The sequence below is a fragment of the Buteo buteo genome, chromosome 2, assembly GCF_964188355.1.
Source record: "Buteo buteo chromosome 2, bButBut1.hap1.1, whole genome shotgun sequence".
In the NCBI taxonomy this organism is placed as follows: Eukaryota; Metazoa; Chordata; class Aves; order Accipitriformes; family Accipitridae; genus Buteo; species Buteo buteo.
This window is the reverse complement of record NC_134172.1, coordinates 4,535,196-4,560,553: the sequence shown is the minus strand read 5'-3', so window position 1 is coordinate 4,560,553 and position 25,358 is coordinate 4,535,196. Positions and strand designations below refer to the sequence as shown.

Here is a 25,358-nt window from a genome sequence, read left to right as displayed (position 1 = left end):
TTACACATCATTCCATTAGACCAAATTCTCCATCTAGATCTTTATTCCACTATATATTTAAGTACTTTGTCTTTAGTACATGAGACAGATGAGTTGTGGTTGAAGAAGGATGTTCTGAAGGTCATACCAGGTGGCATCTGCAGCAGAGACTGAGATTCATTCTAGTGTCAGTCTTCCAGTTTTTGGAATAACTCTTTAGCCAGGACTTCCATCCTCAAAAAAGAAAATAAAAGACCCCACAAAAACTCAGTTATTGACTTTGAGTAGGATTTATTTTCTTCTTATATAAAAGGTATATGTTTACATTCAGGCCCTTTTAATGATTATTTTTGTTAGGAAAATCCACCTCCAGTTCTATTTTATAGACACTAGGGTCATGGCTCGGCAAATCAGTTAAGGCTGTGTCTGACTTTAAAAGCCTTGGGGATGTGCTTAAATTCAAAGATTAATTATATATTGTTACCACTTTGCATTCATTATTAAAAATTCCCACTACTGAAGCTAGCTGCGAGCTATGACAGGAGCACAACAGAAGAATGCACTACTGGGGAACTAATGCTTAATTAATGTAGTGTAGCCACTAGAGAATGTAAGACTTGCTTTAAAAAAATCAAACAATAATTTGTATAATTTGCATAATTTGCAGCACAATAACGAGTGCTTTACTCCCATAAAAAATCAGACTTTCTCTCTAAATAACCTGATGATCGTTATATGCAATAGCCTTTGCCTTTAGGCTAACAAAAACTTGGAAACGCATAGCTAATTCCTAACAATTTTCTGCAGCAGTCAATGCTTTAGTGATTATAAACTCGCATTTTATCAACTTGTTTGTTCAGTCATTCTTTACCAGTCTCATGCCTAATCGGTCTTTCTTCAAGTATTTAGCTCCCCCTCAACGCTGCCTGCACGCTGCTGATCCCATTTCAGACTGAACTGCTCAAAATGTGTCAGATTCTGAGAGAACAATAATAACTCCATCTTCTTTTTATTGATGTTTTAGATAGAAACTTCTCCTTTTGGCTGAAATGACTGGGGGTAGATTAATAAAAAATATCTAATCAGCTGAGGTAGGAATTAAAAAGGAAATAGAAGCACATTTTTTAATGTTCATTTTAATTTTATGATTCTTTCTGGTTTTTTTTTCTGAGATCCTTAAGCACCTTTCATACTTCCTCCCGATAGTCATCATAATCATTATTTAATTTTTAGTGTTAGGAGTGAACTGCCAAAGGCATAAAAAAGACATAACGCTGTTTCTTGAACCATGTTCTGGTTCCAGTTAATCTCATGTCAGCCCTGAATATTTCCACCAAATTAAGCATTAAACCAAAGCAAGACCAGTAATGCAAAGGCAATAGATTTTTATCTGAATAAGAAGCTCTGGTGCTGGGGAAGCATAAAGTGATATTGATTATATTCCTAGTGTAATTGAGACAACTTTCTGCATAGTTCGGACAGGTTTCTTGCCCCATCTGGTGAATGAATTGCATAAATAATTGTAATGTGCCGTGGTCATGGACATGACATGCTTAATCCTACAGTACAAATAACAATGTCTTGTATTTGTACCTGTATATTCCATCCAGTTAGGTTTTACTTAACATGCTTCTAAACAGAAAACAGCCTGATTTTTAGCAATCTCCAGTTGCACAGTTTGTAAATATTTTGAAGTAGTAGAAGGGACACTGTTACAGCGTATGCTGAAAGCCAAGTAGCACCACGTCAGAAGTCCACGAATCCAATGTGCACTCACAGTTTTGGGGACTGGAAACACGTATTCACAACCCTACTACGGCTGGTTCATCACACAGTGTGCCACATCAGGCCCACATTATTTGCATGGATATTCATATATCAGTTGCTTGGGTGGAATTTTAGGAAACAGATAATAAATTCATCCGGTAAGGCTTCACCTTTTTCCTGTGAAAAATCCAGCCAATAATGTATAACATCACATGTCAGAATCTGCTTTCAGGCATCCTGGTTTTGGTCAAGTTGTTGTAGAGAGAGTACATTCACCCCCCAAAAATAACATATTCTTATAGAAATACCTACACAAAGCTTAAATCCACGCTATTATTTTCATGAGCGTTTTTGTGTTGCTGAAAGATCCATTATAGACAGAAGGTCATCTAAGAGTATCACCACCATAAACCACTACAGTATTGAAGTAGGTATGCATGATGTAGATGCATGCTGGAATAACCCTTAAGGTTAAAAAGGCCCACACATTTCCATCAAGTCTTTGCTTACTCATTCGTTTTCAAGGATCAAACACATTTAACTGAAAAATATTCTTTTTTTTTTTATTATTATTTCCAGTTTATCATGAATAGTATAATTTGGGAGGGGGAAGCTTGTTTCTGCTTTTGCTTTAACAGATTCTTCATAAATTTTGTATCACATGTTGAAAACTCATTGAAAAGAGAATAAACCCCACATATATCTAGCTAATTCAGGTTTACGTCATTCCTCCAATCAGCATCTTGCTGGAAAGAAAGGAGAAACATGGCATATATCATAGGTAGGTATGATTTTACATATGGTGCAACCTAGAGGGTTAGGGCAGGAAAAGCAATGTTGTAACACAAATGTTTTGGTAAACAACACTCCTCTACAGTTCACCTACAAAGTCACTGGACACTCAATGATTCATTCTGCTACCGCTTTGTCTTGCTGCAAGTGCTTAGACTGCCAGTATTAATAATTACTGACAGGGTCTTCATGCCAAAGTCTCGTTTTGACATGAAAATGGCAGATGTTTGATGAACAGTATATTCTTTAGTATGGCACTTTAATTTCTTAGCCCCAGGTACTCCCAGTTGAGTGCTGAAATGCCCACTAACCCAGCAATGAAAGGAGCTTGTGTCCCTGGGCTAATCCTTTTCTGCCACAAGAAAATACCATGGAAAACATAAACGATGATCATTTGGTGTCAGTGCATGATCAGCAAGGACCTAGTTCTCATTTCTAAGAAATGCTAGGAGAGTAGATGTTTGCTACTTTGATCGACACTAATTCTTGATGGACTTATTTAATGGTCTAGAGAAAATGTTCTCATTCACAACTACTATACTTCTCATTTACATTTCCCAAGGCAAATTATTATTTGGGGTGTTGCTTTAAAGGTTTTTTGGTTTCTGTTTTAGATTTTTTAGCGGGGAGGAGGGTATTAATTTGTGCCAAATCTTCTCAGGTAGGGATTGGAAAAAAATTCATTAGGAATATAAGATCATGTAGGCTATGTACCATAATTAGCAAGAACATAATTACACAGGGATTTATTTATTTTCAGATAAAGTAATTGAAAATCCTATTCTGCTTTGATTATCTATCTGTAGATTTGCTGTCATCTCAACTACTGTAAAACCAAATAGCACAGAATATTTAGTGTGTTTATAAAGTTCCTGCGAGCTGTTATTCCCATTGAACAGCTGAGGGTATGACGCACAAATGGGGCTACTCAAAATCCCCCTCAGTGCCCGTGGCAAATAGAGGAACATGAACATACATCTTTGGTTGTCAAATCTAGCTTCCTAACATAAACACTGTCCTTTCATCCGGTATGCATCTTTTACATTCTTACAGCGATGATGGGATCAGACCTAAAATTATGCCCACCTTGAAAGTGGTTTTGTTATTTCATGGGCAACTTGCCAAAGGGATATTCCAGAAAAGCAAATCAATATTTTTAAAGGAAATCCCATCCATTGCCAATGACATACAAGCGCTTTACTGGAGTTTTGACAGGATCTGATTTCGAAATCACTGATCACAGAACTTATTTCTTGCGGTTACAAGATCATCTGTGATGAATGTAATGCTAAAAAGTGATCTGCTTTTGTTATTTTGAAGTCCTTAGAAGGTGGTTAGAGTGCAAGTCCATTGTGCCTTGGCCTGCCCAAGTGATGTCTGTATGGTGGAGGCTGACTCCTGTTATTTTGAGTTTTGAAGTAGCAATGAAAAATAGGATGACTTTGTCTTTAAACACTATTTGTGCACATTGCTGTAAGGTATTTTTATGGGCAATTTTATGGTTTCAGTGGATATACGGGCAGAGGAAAGGATACAACACTGATTTATGTGGTTGATGAACTAGCTGACTTTTTTGAAATCTGCCTAAGTTTGTGCTTAACAATGCTCTATGTCAGCCTCCGAGAATGAAGTTCTTTGTCCACAGATTGTGTCCTAAATGAGGGGAGCACAGCCTTTTTTCCCCATCTGTTGCAAGAGCAAGCCACAAACTTGAAAAGACCATGTTTTCATTAAAAAGGAAGCCAGTAATAGATGGTCCTTCTCTAGAAAGATGAAGGAGGTGTGCAGGTTAGGGAGGGAGAGAACAATGCCATGTTATATTCAACAGTGTGGTTCTCTTTACAGAAATGTCCTTTCCATTTTTTAAGAAGAAACAGGAACACAAATCTTGATGCCCTCTCAGCAGTTCTTTCAAGGGTTGGATTAGCCCTAACAGCTCTGTTTCCAAGGAGGTTTAGGCATAAAAAAAAGGCTAAATAGTGTCTTATGAATTCCCATTGAAATGTTAGGAGCATGTATCTGGGTATTTTAGACCTAAATGTCTTTCAAAGCCAGTACCTAAAACATTGTGGCTTGATTGCCATAACTGCTATAGAACGGCACTCATAACATCTGAAGGCTCAAGCCAGAGTGCTTTATATAAAAGTGTTTGTGTCTGTGCTTCTGCACCTGTGTAAATATAGGTCTTTGCCTACACATGTACTGTCTGAAATGCTATATATATCTAAAATTGTTCCAGCATTGCTTTTTAAAAGATCACAAATACTTTAGCAATATAAAGCACAAAATAAAGCTTCTTACTTTAATGTGAGACTGACTACACTTAACTAAATTGTCTGTAATATTCTAACCTCTGCCACACATTTGAGTTTACTGATTTGCAAAAATAATGTAGCCTTCCTAAAGAAAATGGGGTACAGACCTCAAATGTGTTTCTAAAATCACTGCACTTCATCAAAGTGAATAACCTAATTTTGATCTGTATTGATAAACTTCAGTTGTCATGGAGATTAGCAAGATAGAGAACGTGCAGTGCCTAAGGCCATGCATCTTTATGAATTACCCATGGATTTGGGTGCAGTGTTGTATCCTTTATCAAGGTAGCTTACTTACCGGGAAAGATCATGGTTTTGGAGAGTCAGATAATTTTTCAGAAACCTCAAATGGAGAGCTAAATTGGGAGCATCCAAATTAGACCGTTCTGGCTGTTTTCCCTTTCCCTCCTGCATTGCTCATAGTGAAGTTTCTTGTTTTGAATGCATTGTTAGGCTGAAAGGGATAGATCTGGAATTTTATTTCTCCCCAAATCAGTTTGCACCTTTGTTTCTTTGAAACGGTTACTTAGTGTAAAGATAAACGTGGAGTTGAAGCAACTGGTCATGCAGCAGTTGTTGCGAGACTGCAGACAATGGGCTATAATTCTGACATCTCTGATCTTGAACGTGCTTTTGATTTACATCAAAGCTTGATGCACACCAGCATCCATGGTCTTCCATTTACTTTTTGCTACCATTCACGTTTTTGCCTCTGCCATATGAGAACAAAAAGGAGTTTAATTTCCCCTCAGTGTCTCTGCTTCTCCTTGCCATTGATTTCTTGTGTCTCACTTCAGCAGCTAGCATGCTTCACACCCAGTGGTTTTAGCTTTATGTCTGAAGAATTATTAGGATGTACTCCAAGCAAGTACGTAGTCCTTAGAGTCTGAGGTGTAAAAGGGACAAGAAAGATGGTGCTGTCACAGTGCAGGAGGTTTTTTGATCTGGAAAAGTGAACTTCTCATGAGGTTTTTGTAACTAACACTGTACATGAAGGCAACTGTGTGGTGCAAACTAGGTAATTGGTTAATTGTCCAGGAGCAAATTCTTCCTGCCTTGTAGAGTACAAGTACACACTCAAAGGCTACCAGATTGTAATGGCTTAATATTGAATTAAGTCTCAATGAAGGTGGTTTAGACAAATGCATACTACCTCAAGATCGGACCAATCCAAAGTCGTGCATCTGATTCACATCACAGTCTTAGGACCTCATTTGCTGTGCACATGTATCATTACTGAGAGATTTCCGAACTGTAATTCCTCTTATATATTTCCAATGAAAACACTGGAGTTGTTCAGCTGATTAAAAGTCTGCAAGCCCAGGCCTTTTCAGCAAAGGCAGCATTCTCTTTTTTTCATTAAGGAGGGTTATAGAGATGGATTGAAACTTTGATTATTTTCTGCAGGGATATGATATAACATGTAAGGCAGTTGAGGCAAAACAATGTAACTGAAGCTTCAGAGCTGCAATTTATATGAACTCAGTGTAGTTATACCGATGCTGAGCTCTGCCAGCTGGCAGGACTAGGACCTGTCTATAATGCTTGAAAATCCACTTCTTGTGGCAGACTGTGACAATAAATATTCTGTGGATTTTGCTCATATGTTTGTTTTAAGGATAATGAGCTAATCACATTCTTGGTATTTTACAGCTGGATTTGGACATGCATATTCTTCATTTCAAACAGTAAACCTATATTCAAAACCATTTAAGAATCTCATTTGGTGTGGTACCTTTTTCTCACTAAACATGCTATTGTCTCCTACACTACAGTTATGTTACTGCACCTCAATCAGAATTATTCCATAATGCGTGACATTACTTTATGCTCTGGAGTCAGTGAGAATAACCTAGCTTGTTAAAATAGGACATCGAGAGTTAATGCAGAGGAAGGATCAGGACATGTAGCCTTGAAGCTACAGTTCATTTAAAGACTGTTTTTGATGGAAGTATTCTGCTCTCTACTGCCAGCTTTCTTCTCTAGAGCACAGTTAAATATTAAGCTTTATCTCTTCATTATTTGATCTTTGATGGCTTTCATCATCCTTGCATGTCCCCACCCTATAGAGGTTAGCAAAGCCAAGAATGAACAGGCTAGAGATTATTTTTGGCTCTCTTTGACCATTGTGTTTCATCTTCAAGCCTCAGTTCTGCACAAAAGTCAGAATTATTGGACAAAAAGTGCCAGTCCAAATTCATATTTGTTAAACATTCATTTTCAGCCACAGCTGTAGTCTGCAAGCAGTAATCCAGCTTCAGCCTCTGGAGAGGTGATAGTGGTTTCCTCACAGACATACTGTGTCTTTGTCAAATTATTGTTATAATTACCAGGTTAGCTTTCAGTTACAATAATTTTAAACCTAACTTTGGTGGAATTAAAAGCACACTCATGTAAAGTGTATAGAGGATATTAAATGTTCTCTATAATGTAGGAGCTTTGAAATCCATAGAAGACCCTCATGAGGTTTCCTACATACGTCCTAGTTTTTAACTTGAAGTTCATAGACTTTGCAAGTACATCAGCACAAAAAAATGCAAATCTTCTTTATGTTCCTCCAAATCACTGGAAAGAAAAGCAATCCACTGAGTTGTCTAAGACACACCTACTCAAAACAACAAAGAGGAACAAAGCTGACCTCTCACATGTTAAACCAATGCAAGAGCCCTAAAAAATAGAGACCAGAAAGTCAGATGAAAAAAAAATTACTACCACCTATTGAAGTCAACTGATTTTAATTTGTTTAAGACAAGGACTGTAAAGGAGACCTCACACTTTCTCTCTTTTTCCAACTTGTTTTCAGATTATTCTCAGGTGTCAGAAGATAATTCTGGAATACCTCAGACCCCTTAGAGAGGTCGGGGAAAGGTTTTTTTTGTGTGGTGGTGTTAGCAGTAAAAAACAGAGCTCTAGGTAGCAAGATTAAGACTTTGGCAAAAGATGACTAGACTAAGACTTTTGGACTTGTTTTCAATTGAAAGGCAGAAAAACAGAGTTGCCTCTTTTTATGAAGAGCACAACAATGCTCTAACAACTTTCAGCAAGACAACATGGGATCCACCTGATTTAATAAGATAATCATGCTGGGCTCCTTCAACAGTCAGTAGATATCTAACGCGTCCAGAGAATAAAATCCTTGGTACAACTTACATGATTCTAAACAAGTTGTTTAAAATAGGTCAGATAAATCTCACTTTATGGTCTGTTTCTCACCACTGACTGCAAAGCTAGCATGGGATGGCAAGGTAAAAGGCATACAGCTATATCGTTAACTTCAAAAATGAGATGAGTGGGAACTAAATAAAAACTTTGCTGAGAAACAGCCATGCTTTTTCTGGGTCTGGATGAGAGTCATGAATGAGACTTCTTGTACACAGTGGATCAGGGCCCATAGTCACTTAGGCAGGATGGAATTGTGTAGTCTGTTTTCTGCTCACAGAATAAGTTCAGTTTTCCAAAGTGTTTACATCTGATCTGTGAAGTCCAGGGGTTTTGTAAATTTAGTTGGTGTTTTGCCCAGGAAAGAATTCTAGCTTCAGGAAATCCTTAGCTGTCGAGTAGCAAGGAAAAGAAGTCCCCCAAGCTATAACAATATCATCTATAGGTAAGTAGGCGCATAGCATAAATAATAGATGGTATGGCTCAATATTTTTTTTTCCCTCTCTTTCCCATACAATCTTTCTACTTTCACTTTGGTTAACTTTTTGCCTTATTTTTCAGTACTTTATTTCATTGATTTGTTTCAACATTCTTTTTTCTACTACTACGTGGTTGCCAATCCTATTTGTAGTGAGGTTACACAGAATTACTTGAGCAGGGTGCACAAAGATTCTTACTGAGGCACAGTTTTAATTTGTGTGAATCAAATTCTACCTTTATTGTGTTTTCCCAAAGGATTCCCCATCCACATATTCAGAGACAACCCACAATCTGTCATTCCCTGTGTGCTGTTAATGACCTAAACCCAGAATCCTGATCTTTTTCATTATGGACTACATGGCCTTGGTAATAGCACGTAACTTCATCGCCCTGAATCAGCATGCTCATTTTACTTCTCTTAAGCACCTCTGAGAAACCTACAAAGTATTTAGAATTGAATTGCAACTACCTTTGCCTCGATTTTGTGTACTCTCTCATTCGCATTAACTTGCCAGACGTCAGGGTGTTCAGTCTGACAAGGTGGTCTTCAGCCACGTCATACATCACTCCTTTAATCCTGGGAATGTTTAACTTTTTCTTTCCCCTTCCACCCTAGCACCCTCCCTCTTCCTCCCAGATGCAGCTGCAGTCCATGCACAGGACACATGCGGTGAGACTCAGCTTGTTTGCCTCTAGCTGTCTAAAGTCTCGTTTTTAATCTAAGCAGTCTAGTCGTCGTCTATGGTCGAACAGAGAGACTAGGGAACCTCTCTAAAACAATGCGTCCCGTATGTCTTGGATGCCTCTGTCACACAGGTCAGCTCAGCCTCTGGAAGTGCCTGTTTCTTTCCGTGATTGAGTGAGTTAAAGGTGATAGTTCAGTTTAAATTCATCTTGGATACATACAGTTAGATGTGACCAATTCCATTCTGTGTGTGCCTACAGAGATCTGAGGATCCTGCCCTAATTCATGTACTGTTTTGATATCCATAACCTCATTTATATTATTTTCTTCTTATTTGGCTGTTTTTTCCTCCTTCCCACTTCTTTCTGGTTCCTGCCCCCTCTGTCTCTTCTCTCTTTCTCCCTTTCCTTCCACTAATGTTTCTACTTTGATAATAAATAAATAAAGTTTTTAAAAAGGGGGGTGGGGGAAGGAAAGAAAATTTCTTTCAGTTCTGTACTTTAAAGATTTTGGGTCACTTTACAATATCTAACATCAGAGAGATGATCCTACCTAAATTAGATAGGATGGCAGAAAAAATGCTAATAGCACTAAAATATTAATGTTTTCTTAAGAAGTGCTGGCAAAGTTTTCCATCAAAAGCCCATGTGTAAACATCCCCTCATTGGGTAGGGAGCAGCAGTTAATTCTTAGATACTATTTTCAAAATCAAGTCTGTCCTTTTTGATAATTCTAGCAAATATCAAGTGCTGTCGTTTTAGGTCTACTCACTAGAAAAACATATAATGAAAATCAATCCCTGCCATATAAATCACGGCATAGGAAGTAAAGGAAACATGGGTGCAGATTTTTTTTCCCAGATTACCACAGCAACATTAATCATGTCATTGAAGAACACAACCCCCTACAATACCCCAGGACTAAGAGTTTTCAAAGTGACTGTTGATTTTTAGATGTTTCATTTTCAGGTTATGTGCCTTAAAGTGCTTTCATAAGCACTGCTTTTCAATACGTGCTGAGCAGCCCTCTTGTGGTAAACATTGGTCTGATAAAATGTGTTTCAGATCAGGTGATCAAAAAATGAGACACTCAAAATCCATAGTCAGTTCTGAAAGTCTCAGTCACAGTAAAAGGAACTATCTCTAAAACTCCCCTCCTCATATTTGAGCAGTCTTATCTGACAATTAATGATCAACTCAGCTCTGTGAAAAAAAGAGGCAGTGCAAAATTTTATCACAGAAGTGATACTGTAAAAGGAACAGTCATTTTCACACTTATTTCCTTAGCATGATCCAAGAAATGAGATTCATTCTGCAAGCTGAAACATGATTTCTATTTCTATTTGCTGGATGTGTACATGCCACAATACTGTATTCTTTCTAGCTCTTATGCTATAATCTTTAATAACAAGGGAGTTGTCAGGTTTTGATTACCCAAAAGGAAACAAAACAAAGTAAAACTCTAGCAAATGGGATTGGCTTGAAGGAGTTAACAGTAGGGAGAAATTTCATTTGTTTTCAAATTATTCTATTTTACTGTTCAGCTTATAAACGGCATCTTCCATCTTTGGTTAGGTGAACACAAATCTTAGACTATGCGTATTAGCAGAGCAACAGAAACAGAGTTTGATTTGTTTGAATAAAGTTAGACGTTCACCTTGTAGGCAATTGCTTTAAAAAAATTGTTATATTATCCTTTATAGTCAATGGGGATTTAGTCAGGGTAATCAGTGGTGTTTGGTGTGCTGTTCATCCCAACCTAAAGTGGATATCTAAAATAGGTCAGGTATACCCTGACCAATAAGTGTGTATTCTCTGATGATTCTCAAAGGTCCAAAGATGTCTGGTTTACTTAGACATCTATACTATAAATATCCAACCTTCCCTGAGGTGAATCCCACCAAAATAACCGTGTGTTGAAAACAAAACAGAACAAAAAAACTCCCCTTGAAAGCTGACAAGAAATTACTATTTTCAATTCTCATGTTTTTCAGCCCATCATAAGAGATACAAAATCTCTTACAAGATCCCTCAAAATGCCTTCCCATGTTGTTTCTGATTACCCTTCCTGACAGCTGATTTAAATTAGCCTCTCTCTGGCTAGTTGTAAACGTAAACATCTCATTCTCCATAGCAGCTCTTTCTAGAATACAACACGTGGAGATCATGGTCCTGGTCCATAGTATATGCGCCTGCTGCTTTTATGACCACACTTGTCTTAGTGTGTGTGACAAAACCAGAAGCCGTACCTCTGAATTACCAGCCAGACATGCCATTTCCACACTGAACTCCCCTCCCCACGTGTAAGAAACCTGGGCAAAAAAAGTGCTTTGATGTCCTTAATAGTGTTCTTCACTAAAAAGAAGGGGTCCGCACTACCTTAGGTACTTACACATGAAAATGAGGAACATCTGATCCAAATTCCTCTTAGATTGATCTCCATCCTACAAGATTCTGTTACTAATTGTTCTCCACAAGCGTGCAGTCAACTTTCATTCACTCTATTGTTCTGTTACCCTCCATACAATGCCAGGCTGCAAAGGTCGTGTGTATTTTGGATTCGTAACGCTGCCCGCCTGCCTCCAGGTTGTTCAACCCTTGGTTTGTCTGTGAATCAACACATCACAATTGCCAGCGACAGCCAGTGCATTTAAATTTTTTTTTTTGTTTATTTTTGCTTCAGTCAAGCAGCTGGTTTGTGCTATAATTTCCTTCTGTCATGTCCGCTTTCCATCTTTGTGACATGTCTCATGAAATGTGTTGAAAGTGACCTACCTTGGCCTGTTCACAATATGCTGAAAAAAATGCTAATCTTGTCATATTTAGCAGCTGCGTTCAGAAATGCTACTGTAAGCCTAAGAGGGCTAACCAGCACTCTTGCAAGATGTCAGAACTATCTACCATTACCCTGTAAGTGTACGCAATCCTGTGACATTACTGTGTTTGTATGACGCATGTTGCAAGTAAATGAATGGATATTAGCAGAGGGGTAGTAACCAGGGAGCAAGCATTCATTTAGTTCCTGTTGCATGTAGAATTTTTTTGTGGTTGTTCTGTGCTTTTGCTGATGCACCGCAATCAAGGATTTAAAGGTGGTTTTTTTTAAAAATTTTTGTAATTATGGCTGATGCTATTTATGGTTTTGGGTAGTGTCTGTATAGAAGCTATTAATAGTTGTTCTTTATTATACAGCAAAGAGGTGAGCGCTGGTCATACTGAGAGTAAATGTTTCACCTGAAAGTTTGCTAGAAAAACAGAGATAGGGCAAGATTGAGTGAATCAGACTCTCAGCTGGTGTAAAACATCTTATGTCCATTGAACTGAGTGAATATGTGTTAGTATACACCCCGGGGTGAGAAAGGCTAAGGTTAACCTAATGTCAAAATATTATCTGTCTAGTCAGAAGTCATTGTCAAAGATTTGCCTATGGAGAGTGAAGCATCTAGAAAAGTGAATAAATGCCATTTATTCTAGAAACATGTGAATTAATCACTTTCTTATAGTGCACCTCACTCTCTGTTACTTGTACAAGAAGCCCACGGGATTCATTTAGATCAGGTATACTTTTCAGAAATCATTTATACAATATATTTCCTGATGAACTTTCCCTTGAATTTAACAGCAGTCTTATGAGTGCAAATCAACACTCTCAGAGATGTCCTGCCACACCAATCCAACAGTCCAGTATTTTGCTGAAGAATACTTAGTAGATATCTTTGACACCACTAAGGAAAAAAAGGTTATTTTGTAACTTATAGCTGCGTATTTTGTTATGTTTGTTAGCTAGAAAAAAAAATTAAAACATGAAAATGCATTTTCTCTGTGATTTCACATCTCCTCAAGGTGTTTAAGATGTAGACCAATGAAGATGTTCAAAAGATTCAGTCAACAGACTGACACTGTGCAAAAGCAGAAGAAATAGAAAATAGAACAGTCAGCAGGTCCATCTTCTACATTGAGAGAAGCTTGAAGGCTGAGAACAGCTAGGTAAAACTAAGGCCTACATTTAGGAGGAGATAGTTTGAAATACGAGGTTCACTACTTAATCCAAAACCTGATGCAGCGTAGACTTCATGTTGGGCCTTTGCAATGAAACAAATTTCACATTAAGTAAGTGCAGTGTTTCAGAAAGGTGGCAGACTGACAACTCTCCAAGGTGCAATCCTCTACCTAGTCAATGGCAAGAAGAGTTCAGCCTAAACAGGGGGCCAGAAAAGCTCTGTATACCTCCAATAAACATAATTAAACCTTATTTTTTGTGTTAAAATATGAAAGTCTTCATATGCTTCCACTGCTTTTCAAGTCCTTAGTCTGAAGATGTGATTTATGCATGGGAAGATTAAAAAGCTGTAAGCAATTCCTGTGTTTAGGTGTTACCTCAGGTCTTCAAAAGTGATCCTACAGATGTAATTAAGCTTTTGGAAAGAACATGCATCTGTCAGGGAGATTACTAAGGTTCCTGAAAGTCACATGTTAACTATGGTTAGCATTCTTTTGATAAAATAGATACTTTGCTTTATTAAACATCAGCTATAGTAAGCATTTAATTACTAATGACATCCTGTATCTTCACGGTTTGCTCTTTACCCTTCTATTTGAAATATTGTCATGGTTAGGTTTTGTACATATTCATCACTGAGTTATGGCCAAAGAGATGGGATTCCGCTAACCTAAACTTTACAAGGCAACAGTGCAGCAATTTATATGACAAACTCAGTCCAGATTCCCTCTGTAGTCAATGGAGAAACTTCGGGTGGGATAAGGCCTTCCTTAGGGACAGGTGATTCATCCTTGCGCTTAAGTGCCTGTTACTCTTCATTGACAATAAAGGGAATGTAGGTGTGGAATTAATTTAACTAAAAATAGATGTTATCATTGCAGGTGTCTCTTAACTCTAAGCTAGTCAATGTATACATGCATTCAGTACATACCCATGAGGTTTACAACGGGAGTCACCTCCTCTTAAAGAGGCATCTATAGCAGGCAAGAACAATTCCTTAAAAGTGCATTTTTCTCTGCCTCAGCTTTAGAGACATTATGTTAATAATTTCACTATAGATATCTACATTATGTATGTCCAAACCTTGGTGAGGTGAATGTTGTTCTACATGACCACCCGAGATCTTGATGTCTTCACTGCTATTTGATCAAATTAATTTCACTTAAGTCTCAACATTTAAACAGAACAATTATCTTAAATTGAAGAGGCAGGCCTAAATAGCAAAATGACGACTACATAGTGTTTCTTCAAAGGCTATGCTTTGAAGATCTTTAGCGTCTTTTGACAGTCTGTGATATTTTGTCTCAAAAAAGTTGGGTGGTGAGAACTTCTACGACCAGGGCAACAAGCTCTTTGCCAGGGTAAAAGTTGTACTGCATTTTATCGTGAGCTTAATAGCACAGAGTGTCATCTGTCAAATCTTGTGTAAGTTACAATGGCTTTTTTTGAGCTACACAACTTTGCAATTAGTCCAACAGAAGCAGCTACAGTCCCAGCAGAAATGGCACAAGACACATCCTTGGAGAAACCTGGAACTGATGGGAGAGTAAGCCCTAAGCTCCAATTTTCACCTCTCTCAGAAACAGAAAAAACAAAGACAACCACAAATTTCCTTACACAATTGCTTCTGGAGCTTCAGGTCCACTGATGTAGAGGACCCGTGTTTTCTGATGGCTTCCTTCATTCATTCTAAATGGCATCATCGCGTATCCTGCTCAGCAGTTCTTAGAGTTGTACCTGCATGTTCTAAATCTAGAGATATATCTTTGTTACATCCTATTCACAGAAGCTGGAAGAAGTTATTTAGACGATTTAGAACCCATTGTTCCTTGTTCCCTATTGCACAGTTGCTAAAAAATGCTTGGGTTTTTTTCATCTGATATACAGTTACTGTATCTGTTTAGGTCACAGCATTAATTTGTCTTCTCGAAACCTGTTTTAAAATGCACAATAGGAACACACTGGAATATTCAGTAGAAATCACTGGAAATTCTACTCAGAAATGCAATGTGTTGTGACTTTCATTTCCAATTCATGCCCAGTTATGTCCCATGTAATATCCATAGACACTTCAGCAGTGTCCTTAATAACTGTGGATGTGCAATGGAAAAATAAAGAAGGCATAGTTCCTTCAGATACTGTTCAAAGTTAGATAACCATTCTACTTTTTGTTCCTTTTACTATAAAGATATCTTTCCATAATTCAATAGAGGAGTGAGGAAAAACAGTGGACACCGTTATCTGTGCCTTTTTGTACTAACACTTTATGGAAAGGCCACATTCATAGCCATGCTATTGGAGAAAATCTTGTGTTTAAACTGCTTCTAAGGAAAATAACAGCTGAAAAATAGAATGTTAGCCTCCACAAAAATTGAAATATGACTCGTTTTTTTTTAAGTAACCTTAAGACATTCCTCTACCTGTTGGAATGTAAACAAGACTTTTGCTAGACGTTTTGGAGAACGTATATCTTCTAAACAGCCAGTTTAAACACAATTGAATGACTATTGTCCTCAAAACTTTTGGATCCATCCCCTAAGTTTCTTGCTTGTATGAAAGAGTGTGGGAAGAAAAAAGCAACTTTTTTCGAAGATGAATATCTTTGGCTGTTACACTCCTGAGAATTTCACTGTGTCCTTTAACATCTTCATTTCACCATTGCACATAAACTTATATGTGTCACAGGTGCTGCGTTAAGTCTTCTTTCTTCCTAATGCTCTTCAGAAAACAACAGTTCATCATCATCCACACCATCATTAGTATCTCTCAAGTTTTTCATATTATTAAAATCTTCTTTTCCTCTTTATAGATCTTAATAGTCTGTAAAATTCAGAATGTCTTATTTCTTACATTTCATGTATTTTCTTCCTGACTGTTGTGACAATATTGAAGAACAGCATCTCACATATGTTGATGATGACATTATATTTCATGATCTTACAAACTAATTGTATGATTAATCAGATACAATTAATGCCAGAAAACTGACAATAAAGAAAAGTCTTCCTCTGCATCTTTCTGAAAATTAATTTCCTATGACTGTGGTGAGATACAACCTACTAATAGACAATTCTATTCTGACTTTTAAATTAAGATAACATTTATTCTTTTGTTGTTGTTGTCATTAATTTTGAATACAAAGGGTAACAGATTTTGAGAGATGATACTTCTTTGTCCAGTTTACTACCTTAATTTCATTTCTTTTTTATTCCATGGCTACTTTAAGACACTTAGGTTCTTTACATCCTTTTTTGTTTATGGAGAGAATATTATTCTATAATCTTTTCCACAATAGTTCTGTTTCTTTTCATTAATCTGATTACATGTCCATAGAGAAAAAGGACTAGAAGGGACCTTGAAAGGTCTTTTAGTCCATTACACTGGGTCACGTCTGTATAGCATACTCTTTCTAGAGATCACCAAAGTTGGAGACTCTGTATGATTTTCATCAACCTGTTCCAAGATCGTTCCTCTCTTTTTTTAAAAAATTTGGTCAATATCTAACTTGATAACTCACAAGAACTATATTATCTGGGACTTTCACCAAGACAGATTTGGTGTGCATCAGACGAATGAATCGTGTGTTTAGTACAATCTCAAGGCAAGGGCTGTGATGTATTTATCACCATTAATGCACAAAGAATGAGTAAGGGACACCAGCAATGAACTGATGTTCCATCTCCAGTTTAGTGTTGGAAACAACAGCATATGTTCGCAGAGTTCTTCGAGATGTATTAATTAAGTCTTCACTTTCAGTAAGACAAACACATCATTTTTGGGATGTTGTTGAGCACGTATTAGCACATTCAAATGTGTCTGCAATATACCATACAGATATAAACAGAGTGAGCATCTGAATTTCAAAAAGTATGTGGTTCTTCCAAAAATCTTTATGGCTCGTTAGATTCCTTTGTCTTCCATCTACCTCCTTAACTTACTTGAAGGAAGTCAATCATATTTTTTCCTGTTTGAAAATCTAGAGGTTACTTTAGGCCACTTTGTTTATAATAAAGCACTTGCCTTATTTTCAGGTCAACATTTGCTTTCTCTTTGGTCTTTTTTGCTGCTCAATCAGCAAATGACACTGACTAAAACATGCATAAGTCTTGGCTGGACCCCTGCTTTTGGGGAATTTCATCCATACTCAGTTAAGTGCTTACAGGTACACACATTCATTTCCAGCCCTTTTGTTTATATCTACTGAATTTGATTTCCTTCTAAAACCTCTTTATACTGATGTAATGGAAATTAGTTACACAATGGAATTACACTTAGGTTTCCAACAGTATAAATGAGACCAAAATCAGGACCTTGAGGAATAGTCATGAGTAGAAGAACATACAGGGTTTTTTTAGCTTTATTAGTATTGCTGGTTTGGAATTTTTTGCTGTGCAGAAATATATTCAAACACACACACACACACACACACAAAGTGATTTCAAACACTCCACTGGGATTAAGCAGTTGGGTGAGAGGTTTATTATTGTGTTATGGTAGCAGTCTGAATCCCTTAGCAAGATTACCCTCCTCATGTTTGGCACGGTAGAAAAAATCCCTGCTTATAATAATGCAAATTAAAATAACAGTACAGAGTATTAAGCATTGTTAATGTGCTATTATTGTAGCAGTGTGAAGAAGTGGGAGCAAACTACAGTGTGTGTGAAATCACTGTTTGGGAACAAATGGGAATGTTGTATATTTGTTTGTATAATTACACAGTGTATGTATTTCCCAAAAGGGAGGCCACAAAATATTTTCTGTGTTTTCTTCTTTAATTAAAGCATAAGTTGTTTATTACAAAGCTGCATTAAAGTTCTTTCACTCTATTATAACAGGAGACTGGCTCGCTCTACACTACTGCTTATCCCCTTGTTTGGAATTCACTACACGGTGTTTGCTTTTTCTCCTGAAAATGTCAGTAAGCGGGAGAGACTAGTGTTTGAATTGGGACTGGGATCTTTCCAGGTGATTATACAGTGAATTCTGCTTTTGTTAAAAAAGAAATCTCTATTCATTAGAACTACTTTGCATGCACAGTTCTCAGACTGTGTATTTGTTTATTTATGTATATGCTTTGTATCCTAGGATTTTGGTTTTTGTTTGTTTTAACTCCAGCTATTTTCTAACATTTGCTGAAGGATTTGAATTACATTTTTTTTTTTTCTCTCCCATTTACCTAGGGTTTTGTTGTTGCTGTTCTCTATTGTTTCTTGAATGGGGAGGTAAGACTTTTAATATTTAACCTCCCTCACTCACCATCCCCATCCCATTGCCTTGTGGGAGTAACCGCTATTCTAATCCTTCACTGTAACTCATCATCTACCATATTGCCTAAAACCGTAGGCTGAATCTCACATCGTCTCAGAAAAGAAAGAGGATGTGTTGATGTCTTTATTAAACTAAAACATTGGCCTTGCCAGAGATGATGGCTCAGATTAATGCTTCCTAACAGAGGTCGGGACTATACTGGGCTCTTTCGTTATGTCATCCCAGCTGCAGAATTTTGCACTTGTCCTTGCTGAACTTCATATAGTTCTTGCTAGCCCACTCTTCCAGCCTGTTCAGTACTCGCTGTAGAGTGAATCTCCTTTCTGACATGTCCACCTCATCACGCAGATGGGTGTCATCAGCCAACTTGATGAGGGTGGTTTCAATCCCATCATCCAGATCATTTTTGAAGATGTTGAACAGTATGGGGTGCAGTATCAATCCCTGGATGATCCCGTTAGTAACAGGCTACCAGCATGAGTAAAAAATGTTGTTCACCACCTTCGGAGTGTGGCCTGTTAGCCAATTTCCTACCCATCTTGCAGACCACCCACCCAATCCATATCTTGCCAGCTTCCCTAGGAGAAGGCTGTGGGAAACAGTGTCAAACATTTTGCTGACGTCCAGGTAAACAACATCCACTGCCTTCCCATGTCAACAGAAAACATTATTTTGTTGTAGAAGATGATCAGGTTAGCCTGGTATGATTTGCCTTTGGTAAATCCTTGCTGGCTTTTCCCAGTCAATGTGATAGTTTCTAGGAGGTCTCATTCCATTATTTTGCCAGAGACTGAATTAGCACTGATAGGCTTGTAGTTTCCTAGGTCTTCTTTGGAATAGGATAGAATAGAATAGAATAGAGCAGAGCAGAGCCTCTTTTGGGCCCTTCTTGTAGACTGGTATGACATTTGCCCTCTTCCAGTCATCAGGGATATCCCCTGATATCCATGACTTTTCAAATATTATTGACAGTGGCCTTGAAACAATGTCAAACCACTTCTCTTAACACCTCGAGGTGGCTTCCACCTGGGCCCCTAAATTTATGTGGGTTGAGCCCCTGCAAAGGGCTGCAGACCAGCCTTTCCTCCACTACTGTTGGGTCAGCACGTGTGTTGTCATAGCTACTTGATCCTTTGACCTGGGGTCCAGCCACACCAGAAAAGACAGAGGCAAAAAAGGTATTGAGAACCTCTGCCTTGTTGGCATTATTAGTGACTAGTTTCCCTGTGCTGTTTAGCAATTGGCTTGTGTCTTCCCTGTGCTTCTGCTAACTGCTCACATACCTGAAGAACCCTTTCTCGTTGTTCTTGACTTTTTTGGCCATTTTCAGTTCTAGCTGAGCCTTAGCCTTCCTGACTGCATCTCTGCATACCCTAGCAAGGTTCTTGTAGTCCTTGATGCATATTTGGCTGCCTTTCCATAGCTGGTATGCTGCTGCTTTTGCTTTTAAGAAAAAGCTTATTGTTAAGTCACCTGGTCTCTTATTCTGTCTTCTTCCTTTCCCTTTGTAGGGGATGGACTGTTCTTGCATTTCCAAGAGGCTATTCTTGCACTCACAAGCTTCTTTGCCCTCCATGGATGCTTCCCATGGAATCCCTCATGGTTGAGCCTTGAACATATTGAAACTGGCTCTTCTAAAATCCAGGGTCTTTGTCCTACTACTGGTCTTCACTGTGCTCAGCAGTACCTTAAACTCCCCAGTGCTATGATCACTGTATCCAAGGCTACCATTGGTCTTTAGTTATGTTGTCACGTAAGTCTTCTTGGTTTGTGAGCAGTAAATCTAGCAATTGTAGAATCATAGAATCATCTAGGTTGGAAAAGACCTTTAAGGTCATCAAGTCCAACCTAACACTGCCAAGTCCACCAATAAACCACGTCCCTAAGTGCCATGTCTACATGTCTTTTAAATACCTCCCAGGATTGTGACTCCACCACTTCCCTGGGCAGCCTGTTCCAATGCCTGACAACCCTTTCAGTAAAGAAATTTTTCCTAATATCCAATCTAAACCTCCCCTGGTGCAACTTGAGGCCATTTCCTCTTGTCCTATCACTTGCTACTTGGGAAAACAGACCAATACTCACCTCACTACAACTTCCTTCCAGGTGAACAGCAATGCACTGTTCCTAGTCGGCATGTCCAGCATCTGTAGCAGAAAGCAATCCTCAATACACCCCAGGAACCTGATGGAGGACTTGTGTACCTCTGTGCTGTTTTCCCAACAAATGGCTGGGAAAAATTACCCAAGAGAAACAGGTTTTGTTGGCCTGAGACTTACTTAAGCACCTGAAGTAAGGTTTCATCAGCTTCCTCATCCTAACTGGGAGGTTGATAACAGATACCTAACAAAAAATCCCCCTTGGTGACAATTCCTTTAATCTTGATCCAAAGGCATTCAAGAGAACTTTTGTTGTCTCCATAACTCACCTCCATACACTCAAATTTCTATTTTACACAAAGGGCAACTCCACCTCTTCTTCTTCCCTTCCTATCTTCCCAAAAGAATTTATAGCCATCCATTGTGATCTTCCAGTCATGTGATTATTCCCACCAAGTTTCTGTGTTTTCTATAACATCATAACTCTCTGGCTGGACACAGAGCTCCAGTTTCTCCTGTTTGCTGCCCAGACTACATGCATTGGTACACACAAACTCGAAGTAACTGGACTTAGGATTCTTGCCTTTGAAGAGGTTTGGGGGAGCATTCCTCACTACTCTGGTAAGTGAACTCATCCAACCTGCTGCTTCTGAATATGCAGATGTCACCGCTTTGGACACTACTCCCCAAATTCATTAGTTTAAAGCACAGTTCACTAAGTCAGCCAGTCTGCTAGTGAAGATTCTCCTGCTCATCTCTCCCCAATAAGCTGTATTCATTAAAGAATGTCCTATGATTATATAAAACAGAACCCTGGCAATAACACCAGCCATGAAGCCAGGTATAGATCTACATGATGCATCAACTTCTGCCTGCACTCCTATCTCTGACTGGCAAGACAGAGAAGAAGATCACTTGGGCATCTGTCCCTTTCACTTACACCTCCAGGGCTCTGAAGTCCTGCTTGATCTTGCCGAGGCTTTGCTTTACCATGTCATTGAAGCCCACATGGAAGAGAAGTAGGGGGTAGGAGTCTGTGCTTTTGACTAGTTGTGGCAATCTCTCTGTGACATCCTGGATCTTGGTTCCTGGCAGGCAGCAAAATTCACTTGATCGTATATAAAGCAGGCAATTATATGGTTGGTACATAAGGAGAGTGAAGTGATAACCTACTCCCATGGGTCACCAAAGACCACAGCTCCTCTTTCTTCAAGGTTCTGTCTGTTCACTGGAGAAGGTCTTTGTCTGGTAGTCCTTGGAGGTCAGTGCCACAGGGCCCTAATATTTCTTTTTGCAAAGTCTCAATACTCCATCTGGTTCTTGTTCACCCTCTCTGACATAACATAGCCTGCTAACTTCTCCTGCAGGTCCTCCACCTGCTGCCTGAGTAACTCTACCAGCACCCACCTTGAGCTGGTGCAGCTTCCACCTTCCTCCACCCAGGAGGTTGGGGTTACAGTCTTTGCATCCCTCCACCTGAACAGCAGCTTCCCTGGTACAAAGCTCTGTCTAGGTGGTTGCCTCCACTCTTCCCAGGTTAGCCTGGCTAGGTAGCTGATTCCTGTCTGCTGCAGAGCACAGCCCTTGCCTGGTCTTTACCATCATGCTTCCAACAAGCTCAAAGCACTGCCTAATAAACCCTTCTGATGCCCTGGAGACCTCAAGCTGCTTGGTGGGCTTGCAGAGCCACCAGCTAGGTTGGGTGACCATGGAGGCTGCAGCCTAAGCCTGCAGGTGAGCAGAGCAGGCAGCAGCCCAAAAAATGGCAGAATCTCCAGCTCTTCTTGCATGAACTGCCACATAAACTGCTGATGCCGCTCCCAACAGATGCCACATCCTGTTGCTGATGCTGTGCTCAACCCAATACCCTGTTGCTGATGTTCTTCCCAACAGACACCGTGCCCTGTTTGCACTCCTGAGGTTGCTGGCACTCACCAGGAGCCAGTCATATGTGGCTTCCCACGGTTCGACCTGGCCGTGGGGACTGCTGGCGTCACCCAACTGTTGCCCACTCCTCTCATGAGACCTGTCATCTGCCAGCTGGTCCCTCCACACACACAGCCCAAGGGTGTTGGATGCCCAGAAACCCCCTCGGACATCCCCTGGGTACCTTGCAAGCTTCATGGTAACTCTAAGCACATGGTAACTGCTGCTGCTGCTGCTAGCGTCAGCTTCCCACGTTTGTTTTTTTTCTGATTCACCCATTCTCATCTGCAAATTGAATTTCCCCTGCCTTTGTTTATGAGACTGAATACTTGAGATAATTGTTTTCTGAATTAACAGAAAAAGGCTCCCTCCTCAAGGCTGCCGTAAGATGAATATCTACAGTTCATCCATTCTCTCCTCCACTGATACACATCTATTGTGCAGTCCAACAGGAGAAGACTTCTCCTAAAATCACCTTCTTTTTTTTTCTTTCCAAGGAGGCTGAGACCGTTTATTTCTACCAGATTTAGTGCAGTAGTTGTTCTATGCTTGTTCACATACAGCGTGCAATAGCTGGTCTCTAGTACAAAATGTCTCTAGCTCCTTGATCCACGTGATTCTTTCTGAGATAACCATAACAATCTCCAAGTTCATCAAATGAACTTATAGGTCATCTTTGATCATGGGCTCAGTCAAGGTAACTGTCAAAAGACCCACAGGTCCGTTAAAGCATTAGTTATAGCTCAGCCCCAAGTAACTCAGAAGGTGAGTTCTAGATCATGCCTTGCTGGAATTAGTGGCTGCATTCATCCTTCACCAGCTGGCATTACTGGATATCCACCTCTCCCACTAACAACTGTTGTTTCATTTATTATATTCCATGAGTGCTAAAAGAATAGCTATAAGGTCTTGTGTAAAACTAATCTGGAGAGAAGCACCTTCCAAGGTAACATGCACAGTGTGTCAGATTTCCTGAAACCCCTTGGAGGGAGTGGAGTGGTCGTTCTTAGCCAGATTAACACAAACAGATTAATTAAAACCATTTTACCTCTCAAGACATTAAAGAATGTCTTGTGCCTCCACTAAATTACTTAGGTTAAGAAAGCATTCACTTTTGGCATATTACACTGTTACAGGTGTAAACACTATTTTCTTTTTACAGAGGTAATATTCCTCCATACTCTATCTAATCTATATCTATCTATACTTTAACCAAAATAGAAATTTACAGATAGTAGAAGGAGAATGCAAGTTTTCAGGTTGGATTTTTCCCCTCTGCAGTTCGCATCCGTACAGCTGAAGCACTTGTTCAGCATTTTGGCGTATGCTGATCCATTTTGACAATTGTATTAGTCTAGGAAAATCTAGAAATGACTGTTACAGACAAGAAGAACATCTTTGACACAGCAGCTCATTGGAGACCAGCAAAATATTTTAGTAAAATATATCTACATATTTCCTTGTTCTTATGCTGTTTCATTCAGAAATATGCTACACGCTAGTGTCAGGAATGAGTAATAAACTGAGCAAAAGTTGGTCTCAGTTAGTATGATCTTTCTTATATTAAATCTTCACTATCTTATATATATATGTACACTTGTGCACACCTAGCAGGATTGCCAGGAAATTGATGATCAATGAAAAGTAGAAAAGCTACAGATTTATTTGCTTATTTTCTAATAGAGCTTCTGACCATAGATTGTTTTACTCTTGGTGATTTACTGTGGGTGCCCATGAAAAAAATCTCAATGGAAAGGAGGTTGTCACAGCTGTATATCAATCCAAGAGCTGTTGTCTGCTTAGAAGTGATCTGAAAGCAGGAGGCAAAGTTTTCGGTAGACGTGCATCCATTAATGGCAGGTGAGACACAAGCTGCCTGTACGGACAGGTTATTTCATTACTGTCTGGTATCTTTTGGTTGCTGGTTTCTTTGGCTCCTTGTCAGGTATTTGCCTCTGGCCAGTGATGAAAACAGAATATTTTTTCCAGGAAGCTAGCTCAAGAACCATGTTGGAGTTTGTGTTGAACAGGTCTTCTATGCACCTCTGGGCTGATCCTAAATTGTCTGAAGTCAGAGACACAGAACCTGAGCTGTTGCTCCCACTGCATGCCTGGACCTCTTTCAGACATGGAGAAGTCACTTCAGATTTAATAGTCTTAAAAATATTTCTGTCCAATTGTGGTTTTTTTTTCTAATCTTGATAATTTGTCAGCATGTCCTCGAGCAGCTAAGTACATAAAAATTGACCTTTTGAAGTTTCTCCCTAAAGGTGCAATCAGAAATAAAGAGAAAATGGAGGAGCTGGAAAGTCAACCGGTATTTTGCTGTGGATTTCAAACATCGCCATCCTTCTCTAGCGAGCAGCGGAGTGAACGGGGGGACACAACTCTCCATTCTGAGCAAGAGCAGCTCTCAGATTCGGATGTCCAGCATAAATGCAGAGAACCTAGCGACATGAGCAGCTAAGGAAAACTAACCAATCAACGAGCAAACCAAAAACTATCCCGTTAAAAAGAAAAAAAAAAAATCATAATTTTGGTGGTGGTGTAGGTCCTTTCCTTTCCTTTCCTTTCCTTTCCTTTCCTTTCCTTTCCTTTCCTTTCCTTTCCTTTCCTTTCCTTTCCTTTCCTTTCCTTTCCTTTCCTTTCCTTTCCTTTCCTTTCCTTTCCTTTCCTTTCCTTTCCTTTCCTTTCCTTTCCTTTCCTTTCCTTTCCTTTCCTTTCCTTTCCTTTCCTTTCCTTTCCTTTCCTTTCCTTTCCTTTCCTTTCTTCCATCTGTAGAGGTGAAAAAGCAAAGGAAATGTGTATATATATCTTTTTAACAATCGCTGTAAATACCCAAATGTACTCAAGGCCATTAATGGAAAAATGTTAAAAAGATAAACAACA

The 25,358-nt window shown here is 39.0% G+C and overlaps 1 protein-coding gene across 1 annotated transcript in view; it reads left to right on the top strand.

Moving 5' to 3' along the window:
- ADCYAP1R1 (ADCYAP receptor type I) overlaps window positions 1-24,936 on the top strand; it is an 85,655-nt gene extending 60,719 nt beyond the window's left edge. The window contains exons 13-17 of the mRNA XM_075022481.1: window positions 9,109-9,162; window positions 12,003-12,086; window positions 18,012-18,141; window positions 18,357-18,398; window positions 24,727-24,936. Of these exons, the coding sequence (XP_074878582.1) occupies window positions 9,109-9,162; window positions 12,003-12,086; window positions 18,012-18,141; window positions 18,357-18,398; window positions 24,727-24,936 (520 nt within the window). The remainder of the gene's footprint in view (window positions 1-9,108; window positions 9,163-12,002; window positions 12,087-18,011; window positions 18,142-18,356; window positions 18,399-24,726) is intronic.
- The last annotated feature ends 422 nt before the right edge of the window (window positions 24,937-25,358 follow it).